General features: G+C 38.0%; 1 protein-coding gene across 1 annotated transcript in view; it reads right to left on the bottom strand.

Annotated features, from left to right (window-relative positions):
• Positions 1 to 27,306, bottom strand: part of ITPR2 (inositol 1,4,5-trisphosphate receptor type 2) — a 467,092-nt gene that overhangs the window by 124,589 nt on the left and 315,197 nt on the right. The window contains exons 42-45 of the mRNA XM_012739535.3: positions 26,825 to 27,025; positions 23,795 to 23,905; positions 19,954 to 20,049; positions 18,581 to 18,703 (exon numbers count right to left, since the gene is read on the bottom strand). Coding sequence (XP_012594989.3) covers positions 18,581 to 18,703; positions 19,954 to 20,049; positions 23,795 to 23,905; positions 26,825 to 27,025 — 531 coding nt within the window. The remainder of the gene's footprint in view (positions 1 to 18,580; positions 18,704 to 19,953; positions 20,050 to 23,794; positions 23,906 to 26,824; positions 27,026 to 27,306) is intronic.

Raw genomic sequence — 27,306 nt, 5'->3', positions numbered from 1 at the left:
TCGGCTTTCTATTTCGGAGTTACATCAGACTGAGAAATATCATGCCATTGCTGTCTCTATGTTTAACTGTCTACTCAACAGCTGCTAAAAAAAAAAAAAAAAGGTCAGCTTTTGTTAGATAGAGTAGTTCTTAAAAGTGAGAGAATTACTGCTCAAATGAACTTCTGCATTTCAAAGGCAAACCTAATAACTGAGGAAATGAGGTGGCAAGGTGAATTTCCACTCTAAGTAAGGATTCAGATCAGCTGAATTACACTGAAAAGAGACAAAGAATTTTGAACAGATGTAGCATTAACAGTATTTCCTTACTGGTTCATGGGGTGACATCCAACACCCTTTTAAATGTTATCTAGTCATTCAGAAGGTAAATGGCCCAGGTTGCAAATGAAAAGACAAAGGGAAGACATGCAAAGAAAAGAGAGGAAAAAGGGAGGAAAGAGAAAATGTAGAGACAAACTCATTTATAAAAACGTATCCTCCATTCCAAAAAAATATATAGCTAACTGGTAAAAAGACATTTAAGGATATAGGTACTGAATACATATAAACATACAGATATATGACAAAGTTACCGCCTGCCTTGTAAGTGTCTTTGGTAATACATAATGAGGTCACCGAATGATCTCTAAATGAAACAATATTAACTATTGTCAGATCCCAAAAGCACTTTATATGTAATATTAACATAACATAAAGACTCACTTCTCCCAATCCAATACAAAAAAAATTCTCCTTAAAATTCAAGTCATCATGAGTTAAATACAACTATTAATATATGCCTTGTATGTTCATTCTAAAATATTTAATGGACTGCTGATATGTGCCAAGTTATGCTCTAGGTATTAGGATTATAATGGTGAACAAAGCAGGCAGAAGCTCCTCCCCTCACGGAGCTGGCTTTCTGCTGATGGGGGAGACATAACCAAACAAATACATAATCTATCCAAATGGGAAAGTGCTAAGAAGAAAATGAAGCAGAGGAGGTGGGTAATGAGCACTGGGATGGAGGTTGTCATTTTAAATCAAATGGTCAGAGACTATTTGAACAGGAACTTAAAGACACAAAGCAGGGCTATGGGTCTTGGCTCCAAAGCACAGCCATGAGACCAGTGTGGGCTGAGCAGAGTAAATCAGGAGGGAAGTGGCCAGAGAGGTGGGAAGAGGAGGTGGAGGGGCCAGGTCATTGCATTGGCCTTTGAAGCCAATGCAAGATGTAACTTTTGCTGAGGAACTGGAAGTGTTAGAAGGTATTGAGCAGAGAGTGGACATAATGTGTGTCATATTTTTAACACATTAACTGCCATCAGAGTTGCATTTAACTCACTCTAGTTTTGACCCCAGGGCCGCAGGAAGCATATATATAAAATCTTACTTGTTGATGTTCCTATTGTTACAATTAATATTGACAATTAAACTATAAAAATGTGGATTTAGTGAATAGAAGTCAATGAATTTTGTTTTTCTATTTATGTTCATCTTCAAATTACACTCAAAGTTTTTATTCTGGCCCATCACGGTGGCTCAGGCCTGTAATCCTAGCACTCAGGGAGGCCGAGGTGGGCGGATTGCTCGAGGTCAGGAGTTGGAAACCAGCCTGAGCAAGAGTGAGACCCCCATCTCTACTATAAATAGAAAGAAATTAATTGGCCAACTGATATATATAGAAAAAGTTAGCTGGGCATGGTGGCGCATGCCTGTAGTCCCAGCTACTCGGGAGGCTGAGGCAGCAGGATTGCTTGAGCCCAGGAGTTTGAGGTTGCTGTGAGCTAGGCTGCCGCCACGGCACTCACTCTAGCCTGGGCAACAAAGTGAGACTCTGTCTCAAAAAAAAAAGTTTTTATTCTATTTTCATAATAACCACACTGTGGCCCCAAGGAAAAGTTTCTGGTTTTCGTGTGTGTGTGTGTGGCAGTCAATGTGTTAAGGGTTCACTGTGGCTACCTGCAGTATAGAGGACACTAAGGAGCACCTGGGTGAATGGAGGCAGGGAGAACAGTCAGAGCCTGTTGCGACAATCCAGGTGAGAGATGGTGGTAGTTTGGAGCAGCAGGTGGTAGTGAAGGAGGTGGGCAGATTCTGGAACATAGAAGGCAAGAAGAGGGGTGGTCGCAGAGATGGCTGGAGGGCAGGACTGTGCCGGGGTTAGCAGCATCACTGGCTCCAGACAAATCCATTTAGCTTCTCTAAGTTTCACTTTCTTCTTCTGAAAGTGAGCTTCCTAAGAGGACTTTATTAATCTTTACCTCCGAGACTTATTTGTGATTTTTAAATGAGACTCTTGATACAAAGTGCACATACATACCTGATAAATATGAACCAAAATAGCAGAAAAATTAAGTGTCACCAGGAGCGTGCTCATAAAGGGTCTCCTAAGCCACGTGAGCCCGGGGACGCTGTTTACCGGAAGCTCCTGTGGTGTTTAGCGAGGAGGTAGCCGGGATCAGCTGGCATTTTAGAATAATCACTTTGACTTCCCCCGTGGAGAGGGAATTGAAAAGGGACTTAGCTGGAAACAAAGAGACAGCAGGCTGCTGCAGTCGTCCAGGCCAGAAAAGAGGATGGCGGGAGGGGAAAACCAGCAAGCCCAGTGGAGAGGGGTGGGCAGCTCCGAGGGGCATCCTGAGGGTGGAACCGATGGATGGCACAGGCTGTCTGGGGGCGGCTAGTGGAAAACTGGTTAGAGAATCGTGCCACTTATGGAGGAAGGGAGCTCGGAGTCATTCCAGGAAGAGGTGGGTGACGATTGTTCACAACAGCACACCTAGATCACAACACACACAGCACCAGGGCCCCCTGGAGAAGCCAGGACAGGCTGGCTGCCTGCCGCCACCTGCACCCAAAACACTGATATCTTCTTCATATATGTGTTTAAATTATTACCTTGGAAGACTTCTCCCTTCGTTTGTGTTCATGTTAATCACGTAGGAGTGATCAACTATAAAAACAAGGTAAATATGAAACACCTCTAGAATTAATGATATGGTCAATATAATAGGGGCTGATGGAGGGGGACATTTTCTTCAAGGCAAACTTGCCCAAGGAAATTGTTTTCTGTTAAAGCTACATAGACATGAGTTTATTTATTCCTTTTGGAGCTCATTTGTGAGCCCTCTTGCAGCACCCATTTAGGATCTGAACACGGAAGCTGTCTCGGTTGGAGCACTTCCCTACCCTAATGAGCTTCAGGAAGGTTGATGTGCCTCTCCTTCCCCCATCCTCTGGGCAATCTGAGCCTGAAGGGAGTGAAGGCCTCCCCGAAACTCCCAACCCCACTGACATTTAATTAGCGCAATCTCTGTGATCCCATAGCGTGCCTAACCAGATGAGAACCAGAGAGCGCTGCGCAGGGTGGGCACAAGACAAGCTAAAACAAATCCCTAGTCTGGCAGATAAAGATCTGCTTCTGCAAGCTGGACCTTGTGAGTATTTCCTATTAGCCCTTTATGGGTACTGCTTGCAGGGAATGCTGCCCTGCTAAGGGGGGGAGCCTCAGGAAATCTTGGGGGGTGCGCATTTTAAACAACACTCTCTCTCTCTCTCCCCCCACATTTCTTCTGAAGAGCAACTGCAGTATATTTAGGGTATAAATACAATTGCTCAGAGTGACAGCGAGACAATTTGTGTTGTAACGCCACCAGTGTCTATCTCATTCTCTCTTCCCCTCCAGGTTTCAGAACTGATATTTCATTTTCCTTCTGCTCATGATAATAGGGATCAGAAGTGGACGCTCTGGCTCAGCTCCTTTGAATCCTTGCTTCTCTGACTCTAACATGCGTTTTGGAGTGCTCCTGCTCTTCAGGTAGTAAAGTCCACGGCCTATTCTGTTCACTGCTGTCCAGTTTCAGGCTCCCCATTCAACGTGGACGGCTGGTGACCTGCCAAGTGCCAAAGCCAGGGGTCGGGTTTGCAGCTGCACCTTGTCTACTGAGTTTAGGGCCCACTGGTCTTACTCTCCTTGAGGAGTCTCTCTCCTTTGCTTTTTATATCCCATTCCCTCAGACCTGTCCTTTTCAACCCATTTCAGTGGGTTTCTTGTCCTTCTTCTTTCCTTTAAAGTTGGATGTTACTCAAGGTTCCATTCTTGATCTTTAACTCCTCTCATTCCAATTGCTTTTCCTGGGAAAGCTTGTCTGCACCCACAATTTCAACTAGCATCAATACACCCATGTCTCTGTACATCTGTGTTCCAAGCCTACCTCTCATTCCTGATAATCAAGCACGTGCAGTCAACTGCCTGTTGTACTCCTCCAACCCAGTGTCCCACAAGCTCCTTAGATGCCAAAGGTCTAGCACCAAGCTGCTTCCCTCTCCATCCCACCTCCAAGCCCTCTCCATCTCCAGTCTTGTGAAATGCACCATCATCTGCCCACCAACCAACTCTATACCTAGGAGCTATCCAAGACTGTCACATCACTTTGACTCTCGTTAAGCGATTCCCAGTCATTAAGTCAGCTAGAGATGAAGTGGTGCTTGGACTTAGGAAAGGGCAGTGGTAACAGCTTCTCATTGTTCCTGGATAAAGTCCAAAACCCTCAGCAAGATTATGTTCTGATCTGTCCTTACTAACCTCCTCAGCTCATCTCTGCCCCTCTCCCTTTCTGTGCCCCAGCTGTTCTGGCCACCTCTTCTTGTTTGGTCATTAGAGACATGCATATAGACCAGTGACAGGCTCCGGATCCTCACACTGCCTTACGGGGCCAAGGAGTACATGCTCAGGGAGGAAAGGGATATGATTTGTTTGTTTGGGTACAAGCTGTTTTCCTATTGACAATCAGTAGAGGTTAATTTTTTTAATTTCTAAGAAGGGGGTTAACAAAAATGAAATAAGTAATAATCAGTTTAGGTTGGTACCAGCAAGGTAGAAAGCAAAAAAGGAGAAGGAAGGGCAGGAAATGAGAAGAGGCTGTCTCTGGGTCAGGTGATCCAGCTATCAGACAATTAGGGAAGGAAGCTGAGAAGGGCAAAAGTCTGGAGTAGCTTTTTTTGAAACTGTAGTCTACAGAAAACTTGAATAAGAACATCCAGGATATACGGTTCTTAGTGGTTTGGGGCCCTACCCCAGACATATTCGGGTCTCTGGGGATGGGGTCCAGAAGTTTGATGCGCATTACAATTTGAGAGCCGCTGCTTTAGACCTCAACTTTAATACATAGTGATTCCCAGGTTACACATTGGATGTAAGTGGAAAACTACCCTTGCCCCCAGCTATGGTTCCTAGGTTTGCCCTCTGACTAGTCCCCTGGATCCGTCTCATTCCAATTATTTCTGGCTTCACTTCCCCTATTCTGCATCTGTTCGACTTGATTCATTCACACTTCTGATTCACTCATCTTCTTAATCTAATGAATGAACACAAGCCTGCCCTATCATTGGCTAGTCAATTCTCATTTATCATACGGCTTCCACTGTCTATAGAATGCTTAACTCGCAGAACTACTGCAATGGAAGAAAGAACTTCTGTTAGGATTAGGGTCCAGCATGTTCTTTTTCATCCAGTTAGAAACTCCAGGCCGGGCGTGGTGGCTCACGCCTGTAATCCTAGCACTCTGGGAGGCAGAGGCAGGCGGATTGCTCGAGGTCAGGAGTTCAAAACCAGCCTGCGCGAGACTCCATCTCTACTAAAAATAGAAAGAAATTAATTGACTAACTAAAAAGATATATATACAAAAAATTAGCCGGGCATGGTGGTGCATGCCTGTAGTCCCAGCTACTCGGGAGGCTGAGGCAGTAGGATCCCTTGAGCCCAGGAGTTTGAGGTTGCTGTGAGCTAGCTGATGCCACGGCACTCACTTTTGCCTGGGCAACAAAGTGAGACTCTGTCTCAAAAAAAAAAGAAACTCCATGTGTATGTCTCTCTGTGTGTATGTGGTGCGTTACACTCCTATACAAAGTGGATTAAACATTATAAATATAAACATGAAAAATATTTAAAAATAAGTGACCCATCAGTTCTTACAAAGACATTTCAAATATAAAAAATCATCTACACCAGGGTTTGGCAAACTATGTACAGCTCCTGGGTGAAATCTGGTCTGCTACCTGTTTTGTAAAATAAAGTTTTATTTGAACACAACCAGGTTCTTTTGTTTCCATGTATCTATGGCTGTTTTGGGCAGAGTTGAGTATTTGCAACAGAGACAGCATGATCTGAAAAGCCTGAAATATTTACTATGTGGCACTTTGCAAACCCCTGATAAAGTTACACAAACTGGCAAATAGCATAAAGATACATTTCTAGAAGGTAATTTTTGAACTAATCAATTCTATATTGCTAAAATTGATCTCATATCATTGATAACATAAATCCTGACAAGAGACTTTCCAGAATTTTCCCCTATTGTATAATTTCAGATAATCACTTGATTGTGACATAAAAGGAACTTTTTTGATCTAGCTGAGGATAACTATTTCCCTTTTGGAGGACTAACTTTTTTTTAGAGCCCAACAGTTGATATTCCAGCATTATTTTGTCACAATGGCCTGCCACTTTGCTTGCCTCTATAAGTAATTCTGAAACTCAAAATGCACCAACAGCCACAAAACACAAAGGCTGAGCAATCTTGCTCCGTAACTATTAATGGTATGACTCACATACCTACATGAGTCTCATGGTCATTAATTACATCAGGAGAAACCAGTTTTATACATCACTTTAATATCCTAATACTAGATCTATTGACTAAAACAGTATTGGTTGGACCCATCTATCCTGGCATTCCAAACCATCTCATACTTCCTCAAAGTATCTGCAGGGTACAATGTCACTTATAGTTAAATGTTCTTTGTTTACGTTCAAGCTGGAAAAACAAGTTAATCAATAAACATTATGGGCAGATACATGCAAACACATACATAAACACATATATCCTGAACATTACTTAGTGCTTTGAGGTTAAGTGTTTTTGTATTGGCTTACGTGTTTGCTAATTTTGTTTTCTCATGGGCTCATTCACAATTGATTTATCTTTAAATACTTGCTTAATAATGTCAGGGAATAAATTAGTAAATGAATAAAAGTATAACCATTAAACAATCCTTCTAAGACTTGTAATAATGCTTTTCAGTTGGTGGATGTTTTCTACAGCAGACTTGGGTGCCATTTGTCCTTGCATTATTGTGTTCAGCATTTTACAAAATCGTTAATGTCTCATTCATTTTATGGCAACATAAGTAAGAACTAAGTACTGTCAGGAATGAGTTAGCAGAAATATATGCTATGTTACATTTCAATAAATATTTCTATGGGATTATTTTTGGGTACTTGAAGTCCTCCGCAATTTGATAAGACTTGTTCCTCCATAGCTACCTCTCACAGGTGCACCACACTGCTCTCTCTTGCTATAAGGCCCCAGAGAACCTGACTTACACACACACAGCGTGGTGAATATTGCCCTGCCTCTGAGCATATTTTCCCTATAATGGAAAGCCTTTTTCTTCCTCTCCTTTCTCTGTTATTCTCATCTTTTTTTTTTTTTTTTTTTTAGAGACAGGGTCTTGCTCTGTAGCCCAGGCTAGAGTGCAGTGGCATCATCATAGCTCACTGCAACCTCAAACTCCTGGGCTCAAGAGATCCTCCCACCTCAGTCTCCCACAATAGCCAGGACTACAGGTGCGTGCCACCACACCTGGCTAATTTTTTAATTTTCTGTATAAACAGGGTCTTGCTACATTGCCTATGCTGGTCTCAAATACCCTCAAGCCTCAAGTGATCTTCCTGCCTCAGCCTCCCAAAGTGTTAGGGTTGCTGGTATGCACCACCATGCCTGGACTACTTATCTCAATGTTATCAATCCATAAGATTCATCTAAAATGTAAGGCCCTCCACAAAGCTTTCTACAGTAAATCCAGCCAATATTACCCCATTTCCTTTCTAGTCATCTACAGTACTTGTTGACTATAACAGTCACTCATTTACTCAATCAATCAATCAACCAAAAGTATTGATTGTACCACACAGAGTACTACGTACTGGGTGACATTCATGAATAAAATGGAGTTTGGGGTCTAGTAGAGGAGACTCCAAGTAAATAGACCACACGATTTAGTAATATATGTTCTATGATCACAGTAAACAGTGTGAGATGGGCACGCATGGGAGAGGCATCAACTCAACTTGGGTTAGAGTAACGTTGGGAGTCGAGGCTCTGGAGTCTGAGTGCCTGGGTTTGTATCTAAGTTGTATAGATGGTAGGAAAACCAAGAGTTCCATTATGGATATGTTAAGTGTGAAGTGCCTATGAAGATATCCAAATGCAGATCTTGAGCAAACAGAGGTCTGGTGTCCAAAAGAGAGGCCCATGCTGACGATATAAATTTGGAATTTTTCATGGTACAGCTGATGTTTACAGTCATGTGACTGAATGACACTATCCAGAGAGTGGACATTGATTAAGAAGACAAGAGATCCATGGGATGAATCCTACAACACGCTGACTAGAACACCTCTAACAGAAGCAAGTGAGAGAAAGAGGAACCAGGGAAGGAAACAGAAAGACCTGGAGCTTGTGCTGTGTGAAGAAAGTATTTCAAGGAGAAGGGACAGGCCAACTGTGTCAAATGTTAGTGACATAGTCAAATAAGATGTGGAATGAGGACAACTATGAGATTTAGTGACTGGTGGCCTTACCAAGAGCTGTTTTGGTGGCATGGTGCGAATGTGATCCTGGCAAAAACAGATTAGACAGAGAGAGAGAGGAAGAGAGGAATGGGAGATAGCAATTATATATCATCTTTTGACCAGTTTTTCTATAAAAGGGAGCAGAGTTATGGGCCATTGGGCTGGAGCTTTTTTAAAGAAGCAGATTTGCATGCTTGAATGCTGAGTGAATGATCAAATAACTTAGGACAGAGAGACAATGTTCTCTGTTCCTCTGCCTCCCTCTGGCACTCACACTCTCTCTCTCTGCCACATTCACCAAAGCACACTCCGAACCTCAGATGCCAGAATGCCCAGGTACACATTTTTCATAGGACTTGCTGCAATGTGATTGTCTTCGTGTCTCCCTCCTTTAACAAAAGGTACATTCCAAGGTGGTAGAGACTATGTCTCATTTCCATATCCCATGCATTCCCTACTCACCACACAATTGATGTCTGCAGAACATACGCCCCAGGAGGACCAAAAAATGTGGTCTCAAGGAGGGAGACATCCTGACTACCATGTAAGCTCATTGAGGGGAGGGATTTGGGCCTGTCTGCCCATTCTTTCATCCCCAGCACCGAGAACAGCAGTTTTTCACACACCTGGGCAATTAGGATAAGTCTATTTTCTGCAATTTAATATGATACTCTCTTGATATTGAAAAGTTTTTTTTTCAACTAAGTTCACATATTGGAAAGGTCCTGCATTATCAAAGTTTGTCTATGAAGTGAACTTAATATCTATTTTTACAATGACTATTGGATTAAACCCACTTCAAAATTAATTATATTCATTCTTGCTTATAACTCAGAAGTTTTGATCATTATCCATGAGGACTGAAAAACAGCTATGTGCATTATTTTATCTGGTGTATTATGCAGAACTATTTTAGAAAACATTGTCCACTGTGTTGTACTATGCCCTTGTATAAATTCCTTTTAGAATTAAATACCAGTAAAAAGTTGGTCATTAACAAATAGTATAGGTACTAATTATATTTTTGGTTCCCAAGAAGCTCAGAGCTACCAGTAACTGATAAGCAGTAAAAATATTAGCCAAGACCCTTAGCATACTTGGAGCCCCTTTCCTTCTCAAGACAGTTGATCATATATTCTAACAGTCTAATTATACATGTACATTTCTTGTTCAGCCGTAAATTTCCTTTATAAGTAGACAAGGTATAAATAAATACATAACTATATGATAGCTGGTTAGTTATTCCATTACATCATTTCAAACACAATCTAATCTAGTAAAAGAGCCATCACGTCTCACTACTCTCCAGTGTTCATATAGGTCTCTGAGGGTTTACTTTGCAAACATAGCTAATGAGTACCCATCATATTTTTATAGATGAGAAAGCTGAAGTCAGAGAAGTTGAGTGACATCAATAACACCTACGGAAAATATAGGGTGCATGGGTGAATAACAGCTAAGCTGTTTGCACAATATTCTTGGTACAATATTCTAGCCAACATATTACTGAGCTACAAGTGCCTCTGTGAGTTGAAAAATCCAGCTGTATTTTCTACTTTCTGTACTATAAGCAACAATAAAGATGAAGTAATCCTAAGTTAGTTAAAACCCTTCCAAGATATTAGAGATGGAAGTTATGTATCCAATTACAAACCCACCCTTCTGCTTCTACAAATAAAGTAAATGAAGCAGTGCTGATTACTATATATTAGCATAAGAAAATAGAAGCTGCAAAGAGGTGAACAGCAAAAGTCTCTAAGGAAAGCATTTTAAGTAGTCTGAGTGATATATACATTTCACATGATTTCAGTATAAATTAAAATTTAGCTAGAGTAATTTATATGCATCTCTCTTAAAATGAATGTTGTTCAATCAAGCAATTGTAGTTATGAAACATAAAGTTTTTTTTGAGACTTGGTCTCGCTCTGTTGCCCAGGCTGGAATACAATGGCACAATCGTAGCTCACAGCAACCTTGAAATCCTGGGCTCAAACAATCCTCCTGCCTCAGTCTCCTGAATAGCTGGGGCTACAGGTGCATGCCACCAGGCCTGGCTAATTTTAATACTTTATAGAGACCACACCTTGCTATGTCACCCAGACTGGTCTCAAACTCCTGGCCTCAAACAATCCTCCAGCTTTGGCCTTCCAAACTGCCAGGATTATAGACATGAGTCACCACACCCGGCAGAAATAGAATTTTTAAAGAAAAAAAATTGATTAATTAAGACTATCAGGATATTTAGAAAATATCTTCAGCATGACATAAGTTAAATATACGTGAGTTGTATAATCCTTATAACACCATGACCATTCTTATCATCCCTTCTCTCTCTCTTGCTCTCTCTCCAGAAAGTTAAGAAAGAGATATTGGCTTTGGTTAGGAATAGGATAACAGTGCCAGGGTGTGATATCTCTAGCTCTCCCAATAAACTTTGAATTCAATGGATAAAGTCGAAGTCAGAGCAGACAAAAGTCACAGACATAGCAACAGCCTTCTATGTTGCTAGAATCCAGACTGATGCTCTAAGAATTATGTCATTCGGAAATAAATATATATCTAACAAACATAGGATGTTAAGCAAAAAAATAATTGCTTCCACTGAACCTGTCTTCATGATTCTTACACCAAACTAACAATTACAGAGTCCAATTTCAATCCATTTCCTAGATTGCATGTTTTATTGCTCCCATTAACCATGAATCTGAGAGGTCATTTAAATGGCTGTAACCCAAGGATTCTTAGTTGCTTAGTGAAAATATGTAAGTACCTATTAGAAGATTTAATACATTAACTGCCATGTGAGTTGTACTTAACTCATGCTAGTTTTGAGCCCGGAGCCTTCTGAAGCATATGTAACTCACACGTCTCTTTACCTTGGGAGCCATGTGGTGCGCAGGCAGCACTACCATGCAGTAGCATGCATGTTACGTGATGGGTGGCCCCCCAGGCAAAACCCTGCAGTTGGTTCGTGACAGTCTTACTTGTTGATGTTCTTACTGTTACAAATAATATCGACAATTTAATTGCATATAACTCATGCATAGAAAACAATAAAAAATAAAATGTTCATTAAATTAGAAAGGATCATTTTGTTTTTAAAGTTTTTATTCTATTTTGGTAATAAAACACCATGGCCCCAAGGGAAAAAAATTATTTTTGAGTTTGGCAGTCAATGTATAAATCTATTATATAACATCTAGGTATTTTTTCTCACTATATTTTTTCTTTGTGGAAAAGATTCTTTTTTGAAAATGCGGTCTTGTGGTTGCCCAGATTTTGTGAATCTACTACTAATTAAGTCGCCAAGACCTACATATATGAAACAATTAAAGAACAATTGTAGGATAATATACAACATAAGCTAGTGTAAAATTATGTACATGGTTTTGGGTGAACATACCAAACGTAAGAATTCAAAACAAAGAAAAGATTGTTGTTGGTTGGAATTTATCTAGGAAATGGGGTAGGTAGATCTCAATCTGGATTTTAAAGGAACTAAGGTAATACTATAATGAGTTTTAACAATAGGAGGAGATATTCTATTAATTCGGAAGAAAGATGGCATCATGAACAAAAATAAGAAAAGTGCCTTGCAAGAGGGAAGATATTATAGGGTCCTGTCCACATAGAGTTTACTGACAAGAGTGAGGTATAAAACTAAAAAGAAAGTCAATAGCAGTTGAGTAAGATCCTTGACTGTCAGAATGCTATTTAATAATATCAGCTTTGTAGGATTCTATTAATCTTATATAGTGCCTATATTATATAAAATATTGTCAGCACGCATGCATTTTTGCAAGAAGTTATTCCCCCAAACTCTTCTTGGGCATCTACTATATTATAGGTACTGTAGTTGGCATAGGAACAGAACAAAATAAAAGATGTATCTGGACACAAGGAATTTATACTTCAGTGGCAGAAATTATCATTACCTTAAATCATGGGGATAATGATAATAGGAAAATATCTTTATACTCTTTTTAAATTATAATACTTAAACTATATAATATCAAAGCTTTAGAATATATCACATCCTTGACATTCATTCATTCTTCATTTATTCACTCATTTGTGCAACATTTGTTAAGTGCCTACAATCAGAGTCATTACAGTTACCCAAGATGCTTACTCAATTCAGATTATTGTAAGTCATTTCATGCAAAGATGTAAGTCAATACCACAGAGGATCCCTAACCATATTACCAAAAGAAGTTCCTCTCCAAAATATCTTTGGTGCATTTTTTTCAGAAGCTGTATCCTTCTGCCTAGAATGTCTTCCCCAATCTTTCTAGCCTTCAAGATTCAGTTCAGGTGTCACCTCTTCCATGAAGCCTCTCCTGATTTCCAGGGGAAGTGCATTTTGTGTATGCCTTCACTGTAATACGACTACATTAAATTACAATGATTTTTCTGTCTCCCTTATATACACCTCATCATAAGCTTCTTGATTATATCTTCATTCATCTTTCCATTTTAGCAACTAGCATAATGCCTGACATAGATGTCAATAAATGTTGTCTTATAAAAATGAACCTGAGCTGAATTGTATGTGATTTAGTATAATATTCAAGGACTAACAGCTGATTTGGCAGGTAGTGGTCAAGCTATGTAGGTCTTCTTTTGCTCCTTTAAACATACCAAGCTCATTACCACCTTTAAGCCACTGGGATGCTACCCTAAAAGCCGTCCCCCCACCATTTCATACTACTGGCTTTTGTGTTTTCACTTAGATCTAGCTCCAATTTCAGCCCCTCAAAGAAAACTCTCTAGATCAACAAATTTCTGGGAGCATCCAGTTACTGTTTTTCACCACCACCTATTCTCATTCACTGCATAGGTATCTGCTGTCTTTTGTCTACTCTAGTAAACCAGTAAAATGGACTATCCAGTAAAATGGATTGTCCATTTTACTAGAGTTGTTTGTCTACTCTTCATGCTCCCAGCCAGAATGTGAATTCCCTGAGAGCTGATCTGTTGTTGATCTTCTCTGCTGCTGCATTGCTAGTACCTGGCACAGTGCCTGGCATTTAGTAAGCACTCAACGCATCTGTGCACTTGAATGAATGAATGAGCAATGAATTTAACTCCTTTACTCCATAAGTGGTAAACTAAAGGCTCAAGGGCTGAATTCGGCATGCCAGTGAGGTTTGGTCTGCTCAGTGTTTGTAAAAATCTTGAATAAGTTGCCAACTTTTAAGAGTTAGAAGATTTCCACATTTTTAAAAAATTTCAAAATTCAGGCTTCTTTTGAAATATTGGAAAAAGTGGAAATCCAGGTCCTGCAATCCCAATTTGCAAATCAGCAGAAGTGAGTAATGGCTCCCTGCTTCGGAGGAGGGGCATCAGACTGTACCAGCTCCACCTGTACCCAGATTACTCATTCACATGCCCTGACTGGCCCTGAAGGTGGTTTGGATTTTGGCCCCATCTCTTCTACTAAAGCTTTCTCTGTGGCACATGCTTTACACTACCCTCATGTCATTCCTATAAACCTTGCCCTAATATGTTTGTAGGGATTTGCTGTTACACTAAATCTTGGAATATGTCTTTAGAGATGAATTAGCATCAGAACTTATTTTCTTATTATTTCTGCATTATAATATGGAAAGATTATATAATTATATACAAAAACTGAATTGATTGTGCACTAGAAGAAAATCTAGGGGAGTGTTTATCTGATTTCAAGGTGGTAAAAGAAAATTATGAGATCATCAAAACATTAAAAGCCAGTGAATCAAGAAGAAGTAGATATAACTAATATGATGGACAAAGAGCTATTATCCTTAATTATAATAAAATTCAGTACGATAAAAATGAACCCCAATAGAAGAAGGGATAAATACATTTTCAAGTAATTCACAGAAGAAATACAAATGACCAAAAGATAATCCATTTTACTAGTAATCCACACAATGTGAATCAAAACATGATTTCCCTTTCATTTGTCATGCATTAATTCACTCAACAAACATTTGTGGAGTAATCGTTATGTTCCAAACACTATCAGTTTGGCAAAAATTTTTTTAAATGGTAATAATTTTAGGATTCAGTAAGGTAAGTACCATCATAAACTGTGAAAAAAATTTACCAATATGCATCAAGAACCATAAAGTAGTTACTACTCTGTGACCCGGTAATTAAACTTCTTGGAATTTACCCAAGGGAAATAATCAGTGTAGCAGATAAAGATTAATGTATGAGGATGTTAATAATATCATAATTTATAATATGAAGTATGTTAGAAACCTAAATGTCTAACAATAAAGAGTGATTAAATAAATTATAGTACATTCAAATGATGAACAATTATATAGACATTAAAATTACACTTTCAAAGACCATTTAGTGATATGAGAAAATGCTCATAAAAATTTTTCAAGCCTGTATTTTGAAAATAATTTTATACAACCAATTAAAGTGATCCATTCTTTCTGGCCTTATGATCCAGGAGTTATTTTTCCTTTTCACAGGTTGGTATCTAATACTTTTCCTCATCCTGCAAAGCATATAACATTTCTTCATATATTTCTTACTCTAGGTGGGCATTAAATGAAGGGTCTTATACAAAAAGACAGAAATTGCTACGTGGGACCACAGAACCAATATGGGTTAACATATATTAAAGTAACATATACAAAGTAACGAACAGTGCTTCAGACTGTGGGCAGTGACTGTTTCTACAGATAGCAAGAATAAAGAGAAGAAGGAACAGGAAGAACCCAGAATATAAAAGAACAAGACTAGAGCAGAGAGATGGGGCAGAGGGGAATACAATAGCATACAAAAGACAGGGTCAAAAAAGGACACTTAGCTGAATTTTAAGGAAATTCTCAGCCTGACACCATAGTATTAGAAGTTAAGAAACTCCCTTTTTGATGTATTTATAGTTTTATGTAGATCAGACAAGACACTTACAAGAAGCATTATTTGCTTCTTGTAACACCAACCACAGGAAGGGCCAAAAGGATGTCATGGCAGAAAAAGCAGAACTACTTCACTACCATGAAAAGAATAACAACAAAAATTGAAAGTCTGAGAGCACCAGAATAAACTGTCTGTGCAAAAGATGATTATAGTAAAACAAGGAGGAAGTTGCATCTTGGTTTTGGAATCACTGACCCCTGCAAAGGCAGAAACCAAGCTGCATGGTCATTTGCGTTTAGGAGCCAAATGATTCCATATCCACAATAAAAATAGTGAAACCTTGACTTGCTCAAACCCCCGTAGCACAACAACACGGCCACTTCTAAAGCAAAGCTTAGGACCACTGCTCATTTGCATTTGTGCCTTGGTGTGGGAGCTATTCAGGTAACAGTTCACAAGGAACTTGGTAACCATGGTTGGCCTCCCAAGAAACCAAATATAATATCCCAGCCTAGAGAAAGCCAAAAGAGTCACTTGTAGAAAAATCAACAGAACACAGTGGGCCTTTTACCGTGAGAGCTGATAATTTTTCATGAAAAATTGGTAGGGAGGAGTCACCCCATAAAGAATACATTTTATAAGGCGGCAAGGTAACAATTCTTGTGTCACTATAATAAAGTAAGCAGATAATCGTTTAACTCTACGCTGTCAGTTACATACAACTGGCCCACATATTTTCCATTCCTATACCCTCTTTGAGTTCTAACAGGGACTCAAATGGACACTCATTTCATATAAACTCTTATAGTTTAATCACAAGGCTTAAAGTATTTGGAAATTCAGAATTTCCTTCTTCTCTTTACTCAGCTTGATCTTTGTTCTCTCTGTCCCTGAAGCCTGGCTTTGTTTATGTACCTTTATATCGTACCTTCGCTGCTCTGCAAAATACCGCTTTTCCAATATTTTGGTTTGGGGAAGTTTAAAAAAAAGCCTCTATATATTCACTCAAGCCATTTTCACTTCCATTGTCTTCTCTGCTCCTTTCAATAAGTTGTTTTTAACCCCTTGTTGCCTTTCTAATTCTTCTGAATTTCTGCTCCTGGGATGATTCCACCCTCATCTTTAAATATATCTATTCTCCTCTTCAAGCACTTTAACAAACTCAAATCCATCAAAATGCTGTGTTCATTTTTAACTTCCTTCATATACAGGCTACTTTATATAATTTTTTTTTGTATCATCTTTCCATCTATGACCAACTCTTACATTCTTTATCCTCTTTCTCCTTTCTTCTCAACATGCAACTTAGCCTTTTTAAAAACTTGTATCCTCTACTCTTATACTTCGTCTGCGTAAAACTGAAGTGACCTCATATAAGTCTTTTCTTGACCTTGACATTTTAATTGTTACTCCTCATATAGCGGTGATCTGAGATTGCTTTTTTTAAACTTCTCCACGGATGTAGGGTGATTGCACCCAAGCATCTGCCAGTCTGCTGGTTGCAGGGCAAGCTCAGCAGGTCTGTTTGTTCACTTAACAGCTTCGTGGTCAGGCCCCGTTCACGGAGCTGCTCACGTGCACAGGGGGACGATCTCCCCAGACAGAGCAAGACTAGTTTTCACTAAAGAAAACAGAAGTGACTGTAATCGCCTAATTCCTTCTTCTAAAACTTATTACTGCTCATTCCGCCCTAACATTCTAAAGTATCTCTCTGACTCTGTACACATAACTGTGTCACCATGTTTCTGTGTTCATTCTGATAGCCAATATGACTTTAATTCTCAGCCTGGGAGTTTTTTCCTTCCACTCACATTCAATCCGTGGTCATTTCTCTTTTAGCTTGACTCAATTCTTATCATGTGATTTCTCCTTTCTCTCTAAAATGACAGCTTTTCCACATTCCAATTCTCCAATTTTCTGCTTCCTTCAACGTGTCCTTTATCTTGGCTTTCAGTTCCTTAACCCCTCAGTTCCAAAATGCCCTTTTGTCTTTCAAGCTCATCTTCCCTTACCTCTTTCTACTATATATTAAATACATGCACTTGGATAGACTATGAGAAATCTTAAAATTTTCTCAATGAGCTAACTTTATCATAAAAACAAAAGCAGTTTTTGTTAGTATCTTTTAGAATCTGACTCCTTTCCAGGAGCTTTTGTAAAAATTGTACCCAAGTTCACATACATTAGCTGGTGATATAAAAAGTAGAGGAGAGGATGAGAAAGTTCCAAAGAGCATCCTTTAAAAAGAAATCTACTCAGAATCTGACCTTATAACTACCAATGTTTATTCAATCAACTGATGGGGCAGGGGAGAAGGGAGAGAACACCAGTGGGAGGAAATGGTGATAAAGAAAGATTATGAACATCTACAAAGTTTGAACTTCATTCTGTAAAAGTGGGGGAGCTATTACAGACAAAATCAAACCAGCAAATGTACATTTACTACTTTTCACCTCTAAACAAATCTGCATTCGAAGACGCAGATTTAAAGTTGCCCTTCGTGTTAATGTTAATGGAATTAAACTTCTCGAATGACACTCCTCAGGCACCTGTTTCTGTAACTTATAAAATGGAAACAATTCCTCCAAGAGAATTTAAAATTTAGCCTCGTCTTTGTTAGAAGTCCAGTGGAAATCAATTAGAGGCTGCCACTTTGAGGCTTCTGCAGAAAGCATGTCCATCTATAATTCATCAAGGAGGCCAAGAGGCTGCCTGCCAGCTCTGTCCTGGTGCGACCTGAGGTACCCCTTCCTTCAGGCTCCCTTCCCATAAGCCTCTCTTCCCCTCTCCTTTGGGACTTCTCTTTGTAGCCGTGGTTTGCCTGCTGCTGGGGCTCTGGCCCGCACCTGCCTCCTCCCTCTTGGCCTGACAGTTTTGGGTGCTGAGTATTGTTTTCCTGTGGCTTGTCCCTCTAGCATTCCCTGGGGTGCACAATCAGGCATCCTGGGAGCTTGCTCTTCTCTTTAGCCCAGACCTAGGACAGCAAGCACTGAATAAAGGAAGGGACCGAAACTTGAAAATACCACAACAAGCCACTGACATAAAACATGATCGACAGGACGAGCAAAAATAAAATAAAGACATAAAATGTGATACCTGATGGGCCAGAATATAGATATTGTGTCCAACATCTTTTGGAGAAACACCATCATCTCCGCCCTCATCATCCCCATGATCGCATTCCAGTCCTTGGTTGTAGGCGTTCTTCATCACATCCACCTAGCGGCAAAAAACGGTGAGGCTTGAAATGCCACAAACAATATCCATTTTAACTCGTTGATGAAGTATAAGTAAAAACGGGGAAGCTTCATGAGACTCCAAAGGGTAGAAGGGGATTCTAAATGAAAATGGCCTTGGAAACCATCTTTATTTAAATGAAGATGTTAAGAATTTTCCTACAATATTCCCCTTTCCCTTGGGAAATTTGATTTTTGAATGTTGATAATGCCAAAGATCCCATGAATTAGGAGAATCTGGAACCCTGCTAAGCATCCGTTATTTATTAAGCGCCCACTAGGTAACGAGGAGACATGGCGCCGAATGTTGTACTGGGCCCCGAGGATGCAGCAGTGGGCAGGACATGGTATCCACCCTCAAGGAGCTTCCCCTCCAGTGGGAGAGTCAGCAGGTAAAGAGGCAAGCACAAGGCCGGGCGCGGTGGCTCACGCCTATAATCCTAGCACTCTGGGAGGCCGAGGCAGGCTGATTGCTCGAGGTCAGGAGTTCAAAACCAGCCTGAGCAAGAGCGAGACCCCATCTCTACTATAAATAGAAATTAATTGGCCAACTAATATATATAGAAAAAAAAATTAGCCGGGCATAGTGGTGCATGCCTGTAGTCCCAGCTACTCGGGAGACTGAGGCAGGAGGATTGCTTGAGCCCAGGAGTTTGAGGTTGCTGTGAGCTAGGCTGATGCCATGGCACTCACTCTAGCCTGGGCAACAAAGCGAGACTCTGTCTCAAAAACAAACAAACAAACAATCTCTGTGGAATCTCCATCAAGGCTCTGCACAATTTCCTCTAGGCCAAGCATCATACAACATTCCGCCAAAAGAATAACTACAAACGACACTGGTTTTAGTTCTATTTTTCAGAAAGAGGTATAAATAAAATTTTTGAGAGGTACAAACATTTTTTTTACACGCCTTCCTCATATATGCCAAGAAACTATTAATATTAAAGCAAAGACAACTTTTTTTTCTGGCGAAACACATTCGCATATAATTTAGCAGACTGACAATTTGGTTAAGAAAAGTGCTTGGAGTGGATACAATCCCTGAAGCCACAAGGCGCCTTTGCTATCACAGGGCCTTTTGAAGAATGCGTAATGCTTTTAGGCCATGATGTCCCATCATTACACCTTGGTAGAGCAGTGAAAGTCGCTAGACTTTTTTTTCTGACGTGCATAATGTAAAATTGTCCCTTTTAGGCTACACATTATTAATACAGCTTTTAAAAGTTCTCTTACCAGTTCCCTGGGTCTCATGTTAAAGAGAATTCTTTCCGCATTCTCGCTGTCATGTCTGCTTTCCATAATGGCCAGCAAAAGCTTGGAGGCATTGTTCTGTAGACACAGATTGAGTTAATGCGCAGGCAAAGTCTATTTCATGGATTAACGATCCCCTGCATTTGTTTTAATTGAGATTACCAGGGCTGTTTTTTTTTTTAATCAAATAGAATTTAAAACTGCTAATTTCTTTTGCCTTTTAAGATTTTAAAACAGAATGTTTTACTTCATTGTCGACACAAAATAAAATTAATGTGTCATGAGAGACGTGTTACAAGGGATATTTTAAATATCGGTGAAAAGGTGCTTTAAATGCAACATTGATTTACTATATACTACACTAGAGAATAATCGTATTTTTCTTCACTATTTCCTAAATAGGCATGTCTATGGTGACATTTTTAACAAGAAAATAAGGTGAACAAGGATCAATGACATATTTTACAGAAATAGTATATAATTTAAAGAATTTAGAAAAATTGTTTTTAAGATGAAATACCAATATATATTAGAAAATTAAAACTTTAAATAAATCTGAGCAATAATTAGAATTAATCTAAATTTATGAGTCAGAAATATAATATATTCTGCTTCCTGATCCATTTAAAGAAAAAAAAAAGAAATATAATATAAATTTGCAGTATATATGCAACATGTTTACCATCTAGGTTGTGGAAGAATAATATTTTCTATTTTTGTTTATTGGAGGATGAAAATAGCTTATGTTGTTTTTGATGTGTTCTAATTTGGTGTAATAATATGTTGTCTCAAACATTTTCGCCTATAGATATCAAAAATGTTTCTGATAACAATTTATAATCCAAAATAGGTACCACAGAGTCATAGAAAGTCTTGCTACAGAAAGCACAATACCCCAAACATTTGAAAGATGTTTCTTTACACTGTGCTTTTATTAGCAATGTCATAGAAATTTGTCAAGTTGCAAGATAATAAAATATATCCAAGAGATATTTCTGCAGTGTTTTTACAATATTCATTTAGATAAAAATCTTAAACCTCCACATACATTCTGTGATAGCAGTACAAAAGAAGTTAAGGCAACTGCCTTTAAGATACTTCTAGTGACTCAAAGCTAACATCTTATAGAATAAAAAATTATACTGAATCAGTGTTCAATCTAGGTAGACAATCACCACACAAATTTTGCTAAGGTTGTGCAAATTAATTCCACTGCATAGTTTTAATACCAAATTCTACCCAACTATTTTTTTCTCTTGGAAGTACAGCCTAAAGATCATCTTAAGCAACCTATATTAGCAATAATGATGATGAAGACAATGATTGTGACACCAATGTCACTAAACCATCATGAAAAAATTTTAGTACTTTGGGGTGGGAGGGGAAGTATTATCTTTTTCTGTTCTATTTTTATTTTTTGCAGATTTGTACCAATCCCCAAATCCACTTCTATAATATAGTATCCCATATAAACAACATACCAAAAAAGGAAGGTTCCAGTGTTAGTGGAGAGCTTAAATCCTTAGAGTGATCTGAACAGACCTCCATAGATTTCCAAGCTAAAACCTTGGCATCACTAACAGAGCTTTCTAATGACCCATTCTCAGTAGGCCCAATACGTGATAGCTTAAAAATACATCCAATTTCAGAATGCTATTGGCAATATGGTATTTTTTTTCTAACCAATCTTCTTTTTCATACTACGTCAGAAGAATGGAAATCTTGTAAATGACCTACTGCAATATGAATCAATTTGAAAGTATAAGAGTCTATATATACTGAAAAATCAAATGGAAGTGTCAGTGGTTTTAGGGGATTTTCTTCTAAAAGAAATCAGAATCTTAAAAAAAAAACAAAAAACCTACCTATTTACAAATTAAGCACATCATATTCACAGCTTACTTATGTAAATGAAAATAAAAAGTAAGGACAAGATAAATATACAAAAAATTCATAGAATCTTATTAAAGATTCTATGAGTATATAAAGTATACTAATTATATTAAATGAGTATATAAAGTATACTCAAAATTATGGATGATTTAGCAATTGAATTCATAAAATCTTAATATTTTTAATACGGCATCTCTATGTTACAGAGAATTTATTACTTCAAGCATCCTACTCATTGAAACCCCTCAAATTTGCCAGTATATATGTCATTCAGTCTTACAGACATTGTTCTCATGTTATCAACATGTACAAAACCTCATAGATGGTTTAGAAAGGTATACTCATCGTATTCTTTAAGTAAAAAAACTATACTCTAAATATTTCAAGTCAAGTCCATACAATATTTGGTCTTGTAGACATAGCTTATTTATCCAACTATCATATTTTAAAAGGTATAAATAAATTTTACTTATTGAAATAAATAAAATTTAAATAATTTTTTCAAAAGTATTTGTATTTAAATAACTAAGAATATCTTTGTGCTATTAAGTCATACCCCATCATTTCATTTTTTTATATAGGTTTGGATTTGTAAATCTGTATGCCTATACTTTAAATTGGTGAGTCATTCAGTATTTGCTCCCATTAAGTTATATTAATTAAAAATGACATTTAAAGGTATAGCCTTTAAACAAATGAAGGATTTTAAAAGCCAAAGATCAAGGCCTCTGTATGTTGTTTCTTTATAAATTATAGTTAAAGATGAATTTAAGATAAAATAAAAAAATTTTTTCTAATAAATTAAGCTGACTATCCTATAAGCCTAGGCTGGTTTTAGTAACTGAAGCTTGATGCTAATAAGCAAATGGCACAAGTACACCCTACATAAGGATCACCTTCATTCTCATCTATGAATAGAAAGATCCAAAGAACATACATACTGGAAATGAAAACAGTAAAAAGTTAAAAACTCATGTCTTCTATTAAAGGAAGCATTTGCTTACTAAGACCCGTTAGCACAATCTTCACATAAGTAAGATATATGTACATTCCATTGTATACCTAAAGCTATGTTTAGATAAAGAATTACAAAAATATCATTCCTATTCTTCTTGGTCATAAATTTACTCATACAAAGTTAAACTTAATGATATATTCCCTATAATATTGGATACACCTCGCTTTACAGACAAATTGTATTTAACCAATGATTTTTTTATCTGCTTAATACTAAACACAATAATGTCATCTTTAATAATTCATCTCAATTGAATAACATGCCTTAGCATTTGGGATTTACAAAGTTTCCTGTATATTCATTTGTCTATTTCCATTTGAACTAAAATCACTTTTTAAAAAAATGTTATTGTGCTCCTGAGCTCTGACAAATGGAACTGCTGAGAAGTGTACACAAGGCTTAAATTAAAGGAACCTCTTAAAAGGAGTGTGGCTATCACATAAAGTATTTGGGGGAAAAATAAAATTTTAATGTAAAAGAGAACAACTTTCAGAAAGAAGAGAGTCATAAAATTAAAATGCAGCACTCCTTTGACTTTGTCTAATTAATTGTGACTTGCTAAATGGAATTCTGTAGTCAAGGTGAATTAAAAATATATGGTATAGTAAATGTTCAGCTCCTTTTGCTTCTCTATATAATGAAAAATATAAAATAAGAACAGAGAGGAAGTAAGAAAACAAAGTAGCTGCTTGAAGAATTTCTAGTAAAGTATCCTGCTATTGAACATGGCCTCAAAGTTAATTTCCATTTTATCGGGAATTTAGTGAGCATGGTGCTTTCACTATCCCGTTCTGTCAATTGACTAGCTGAAAACATGATAATATCTTGCTTTTTACAAAAATCAACTCTGAAAGGGAGTTTTATGCCATAGAAAACATAACTTTCCCTGCCTGAATGGTGAATTTACACTACCTTTAGTTGGAGCACCAAGTCCATCCGGTATTTACCAAGAGGGTTTATGTCATTTAGAATCAAAGCAATGATGATATCAATCCCATTAGATTCATGAGTAGCAATACAGGTCTAGAAAACAAAATATTTGTAAAATAACATTTTATTCACAGCATAGCACTAGACATAATAGGACATAATATAACAGAATCACCTTAGTTTTTGATCTTTAAAATGTAAATAAGATTTAACTTTGAGCATTTGACTTATTCTTTTCTGTAGGGTCTGACTATTAATTGACGAGTATTAATTAAGTGGCTTTGTATGCAGAACACTGAGAGAGACACTGTGAAGCACATATCTTTTAAAATGAACCATTTTTATAGAATTTTGAAGACCACTGGTTAAGTTAAATATGCTGCCAGTTAATAAAGTTTAACGTACCCATTGACAGAGGAGTTCCTTAAACTTAGAATTTTAAGATTTGATTACTCTAAAAGAATATTCTTATATATGAAGGAGGTGTGTCCCTCATACCCATGATTTGTAAGTAAATTTCATAGTACTGATGTAGCATTTTATAGTACTGATGTAGTGTTTAATTTAACTGCTACCTAATGCTTCATTGGTGACAACACATGCTGCTTTGCGTGCTGGGTGGCAGCAAAGACAAATGATGTGAGAGTCTCCTAATGTTTTAGGAGACATGCTGTCAATAATGACAGTTGAGAGAAATGTTGCACAGATTTCTTTTTTTTTTTTTTTTTTTTTTTTGAAACAGAGTCTCGCTTTGTTGCCTAGGCTAGAGTGAGTGCCCTGGCGTTAGCCTAGCTCACAGCAACCTCAAACTCCTGGGCTCAAGCAATCCTTCTGCCTCAGCCTCCCGAGTAGCTGGGACTACAAGCATATGCCACCATGCCCGGCTAATTTTTTCTATATATATTAGTTGGCCAATTAATTTCTTTCTATTTATAGTAGAGACAGGGTCTCGCTCTTGCTCAGGCTGGTTTCGAACTCCTGACCTCGAGCAATCCGCCCGCCTCGGCCTCCCAGAGAGCTAGGATTACAGGCGTGAGCCACCACGCCCGGCCTGCACAGATTTCTTAAACTTAGGTGATTCATAAAGGGATCATGACTAGGGAAAGTTTATAGAACATCCTGAGAGATAAATATAATGTTGAAGGTTAAGATCAACTGTGTTAGGGTTCTAACCTTAATTTTATAGAACTTAAAATCAGGAACTCATAAGATGGATTTGTGGGACTTTGTGTTACAATGTAGCACTTTGTCAAGGGCTATGAAAATTAAATTAACTCACCTCACAAAGGGACAGTTAAATGAGAAAGAGTAAATTCAAGGCAACTTCAAAATGACTACTTTTTCAGTGTGGGCCCCATTTCTTCCTTCATACAAGGAAATTTTGATTCCCTTGACACAGAGGAAAGGTGTTTTCCATCCATTTTCTACATTTCCTAAAGTTCTGTTCATTAAAATGTTTTTTATTTAAAATGTTGTTTGCCAAACTTAAAGGCAATGTATTTGCAGATCGTCTCTAGAATTTGTTAGCAACTTTCTTTCCTTCCACACATTTTCAGAGCATGGGAAATTACATGTGGGGTTCATGTTATTCCATAATTAGCTATTACTTTTACAGCACATTTGATTTTAGTAAATTACTTTCAAAATTCAACTCCATTCTCTTATAAAAGACCAAAACTGGGGAACATTCTTATAGGCTTTCCATGAAATAGTAAAAGAGATCTATGATATATATATGACATTTTTTTTCTATTATAGACGTATAAGATTTTATCAACAACAAAACCAAATCCCTGAATTTGTGTATTTTTCCTTAACTTTGACTCAACAGTTAGGTTTTCTTGTATCATTGCCCTAGGAAAGCGAAATATAATCCAGAAAAATACAAGGCAAAATCCACAAACTCTTTGAGTATGTCATACGTATATTCCATAAGGGGAAGAATACCTCTCATCATGAATTATCAAATTATTTATGCCAATAATTGCCATGTTTTTATTTTATGCACCTATGTATATATGTGTGTATATTTATGTTCATACACATATGTGTGCATGCGTAGATATCCTATGTATGTGTATAAGTACCATGTCAATTGCAATTAAAAAAAAAAGCAAACTTCTTTTCCACATTTCTTTTCTATGGCAACCATTGATGTTTGGTCTCAATGGCTTCTTTAAAATTTACATCCAGAAATGTTTGTGACTTGAAAACTCCTTCTGGGATGGGTCCGTGCCTGGGCTGGCAGCTCCGAGAAGACCTGAGCAGATGCTGCACAGTGAGCTGTCAACCTCAGGGCCACTCCGCTTCCCTTTACTGACCCAAGTGTTCTGCCTTCGACTCCCACAGTGTGTCCTTGATATCCAAGAAAATGGAATCAGAGACAAATATTCTGGAAAATAAAAGTTGAAACTGCCTGCCAAAATGCAGTATACTGAAAAGAGTATGTATACTCTATTTAGACTCAGAATCAAAAGTCCTGAGTTGTAAAAAAAAGGCTCTACAGCTTACTGATTCTGTCACTCTGAGACTCTGGAAACTTAATCTCTGAGTCAGAACCTATTCATCAGCAAAACAGGAGCAATAACACCTACTTCATATGTTTACTGTGAGTATAAAATAGATAATATATGCTACCCGCTGCAGCGGAGCCAAAGGCGTCAAAGAAAGTTCATTCTACAAATCCTGGAAAGAGTCAGTCACTAAAGATGAAAACTGAATAATGGTCAAGAAACATATCTCACTCTCTTTAGTAAGTTTGATTTTTATCTTGAACATTTTCATGGGAATTTTTTTTTACGATAAAATTAAATAAAAACATGGCAGAGTATCTGCTAGTCTATAATTCGGCCTTTGTAGAGTTTTTTGGGGGGAAGCAAAAATGTCTGGCAAAGAAAGAAAAGAGATCTTTTTAAATGTACACAAAGGTTGGCTCCTTCTCCAACTTGGTCACTTGGCTAATTAGTCATGAACGCTTCACACTTTTGCATGAAGAACTGCTTTCGCGGTTACCTGATTTTCATGGCACGGGCCCTGGCAATACTCAGTCAAGCTCTCCAGGGTTTGGTTGACCAGAGCCACGTTCTTCTCATTGATGTAGAGGCCCAGCAGGCCCAAGCCACCAGTGGTACTTCCACAAATGCAGTCCAAAAACTGAAGGGTCTCACAGACGAGGTTGTAATTTGTTTTGTTGTTTTGATTCCTCAAGAAGTTCTGAAGGCAAAAGAAAAAGACACGTGAAGGATTAAAAAAAAAAAAATCACAGTGCTAACTGTTTTCAGTTCTACCTACATGTGTGTCTTTCTAATTCAAAAAGATACCCATGGCAGTGTGGAAAGGACTTTCTTTTTATAAGAAAAGTCTCCACATTAATTAAACTTCTCCTTGGTTTGGGGAGGGGAAAAAGGCCCTTAGGTTTTTCTTCAAGCATATATATTTGTCAACATCATTCATAATAAACAATTCTCAGTGCCATTATCTTAAAACTATATAGA

This window comes from Microcebus murinus, chromosome 10 (genome assembly GCF_040939455.1).
Source record: "Microcebus murinus isolate Inina chromosome 10, M.murinus_Inina_mat1.0, whole genome shotgun sequence".
In the NCBI taxonomy this organism is placed as follows: Eukaryota; Metazoa; Chordata; class Mammalia; order Primates; family Cheirogaleidae; genus Microcebus; species Microcebus murinus.
Note: the sequence above shows the minus strand (reverse complement) of the source record. Positions and strands in the feature narration are given on the sequence as shown.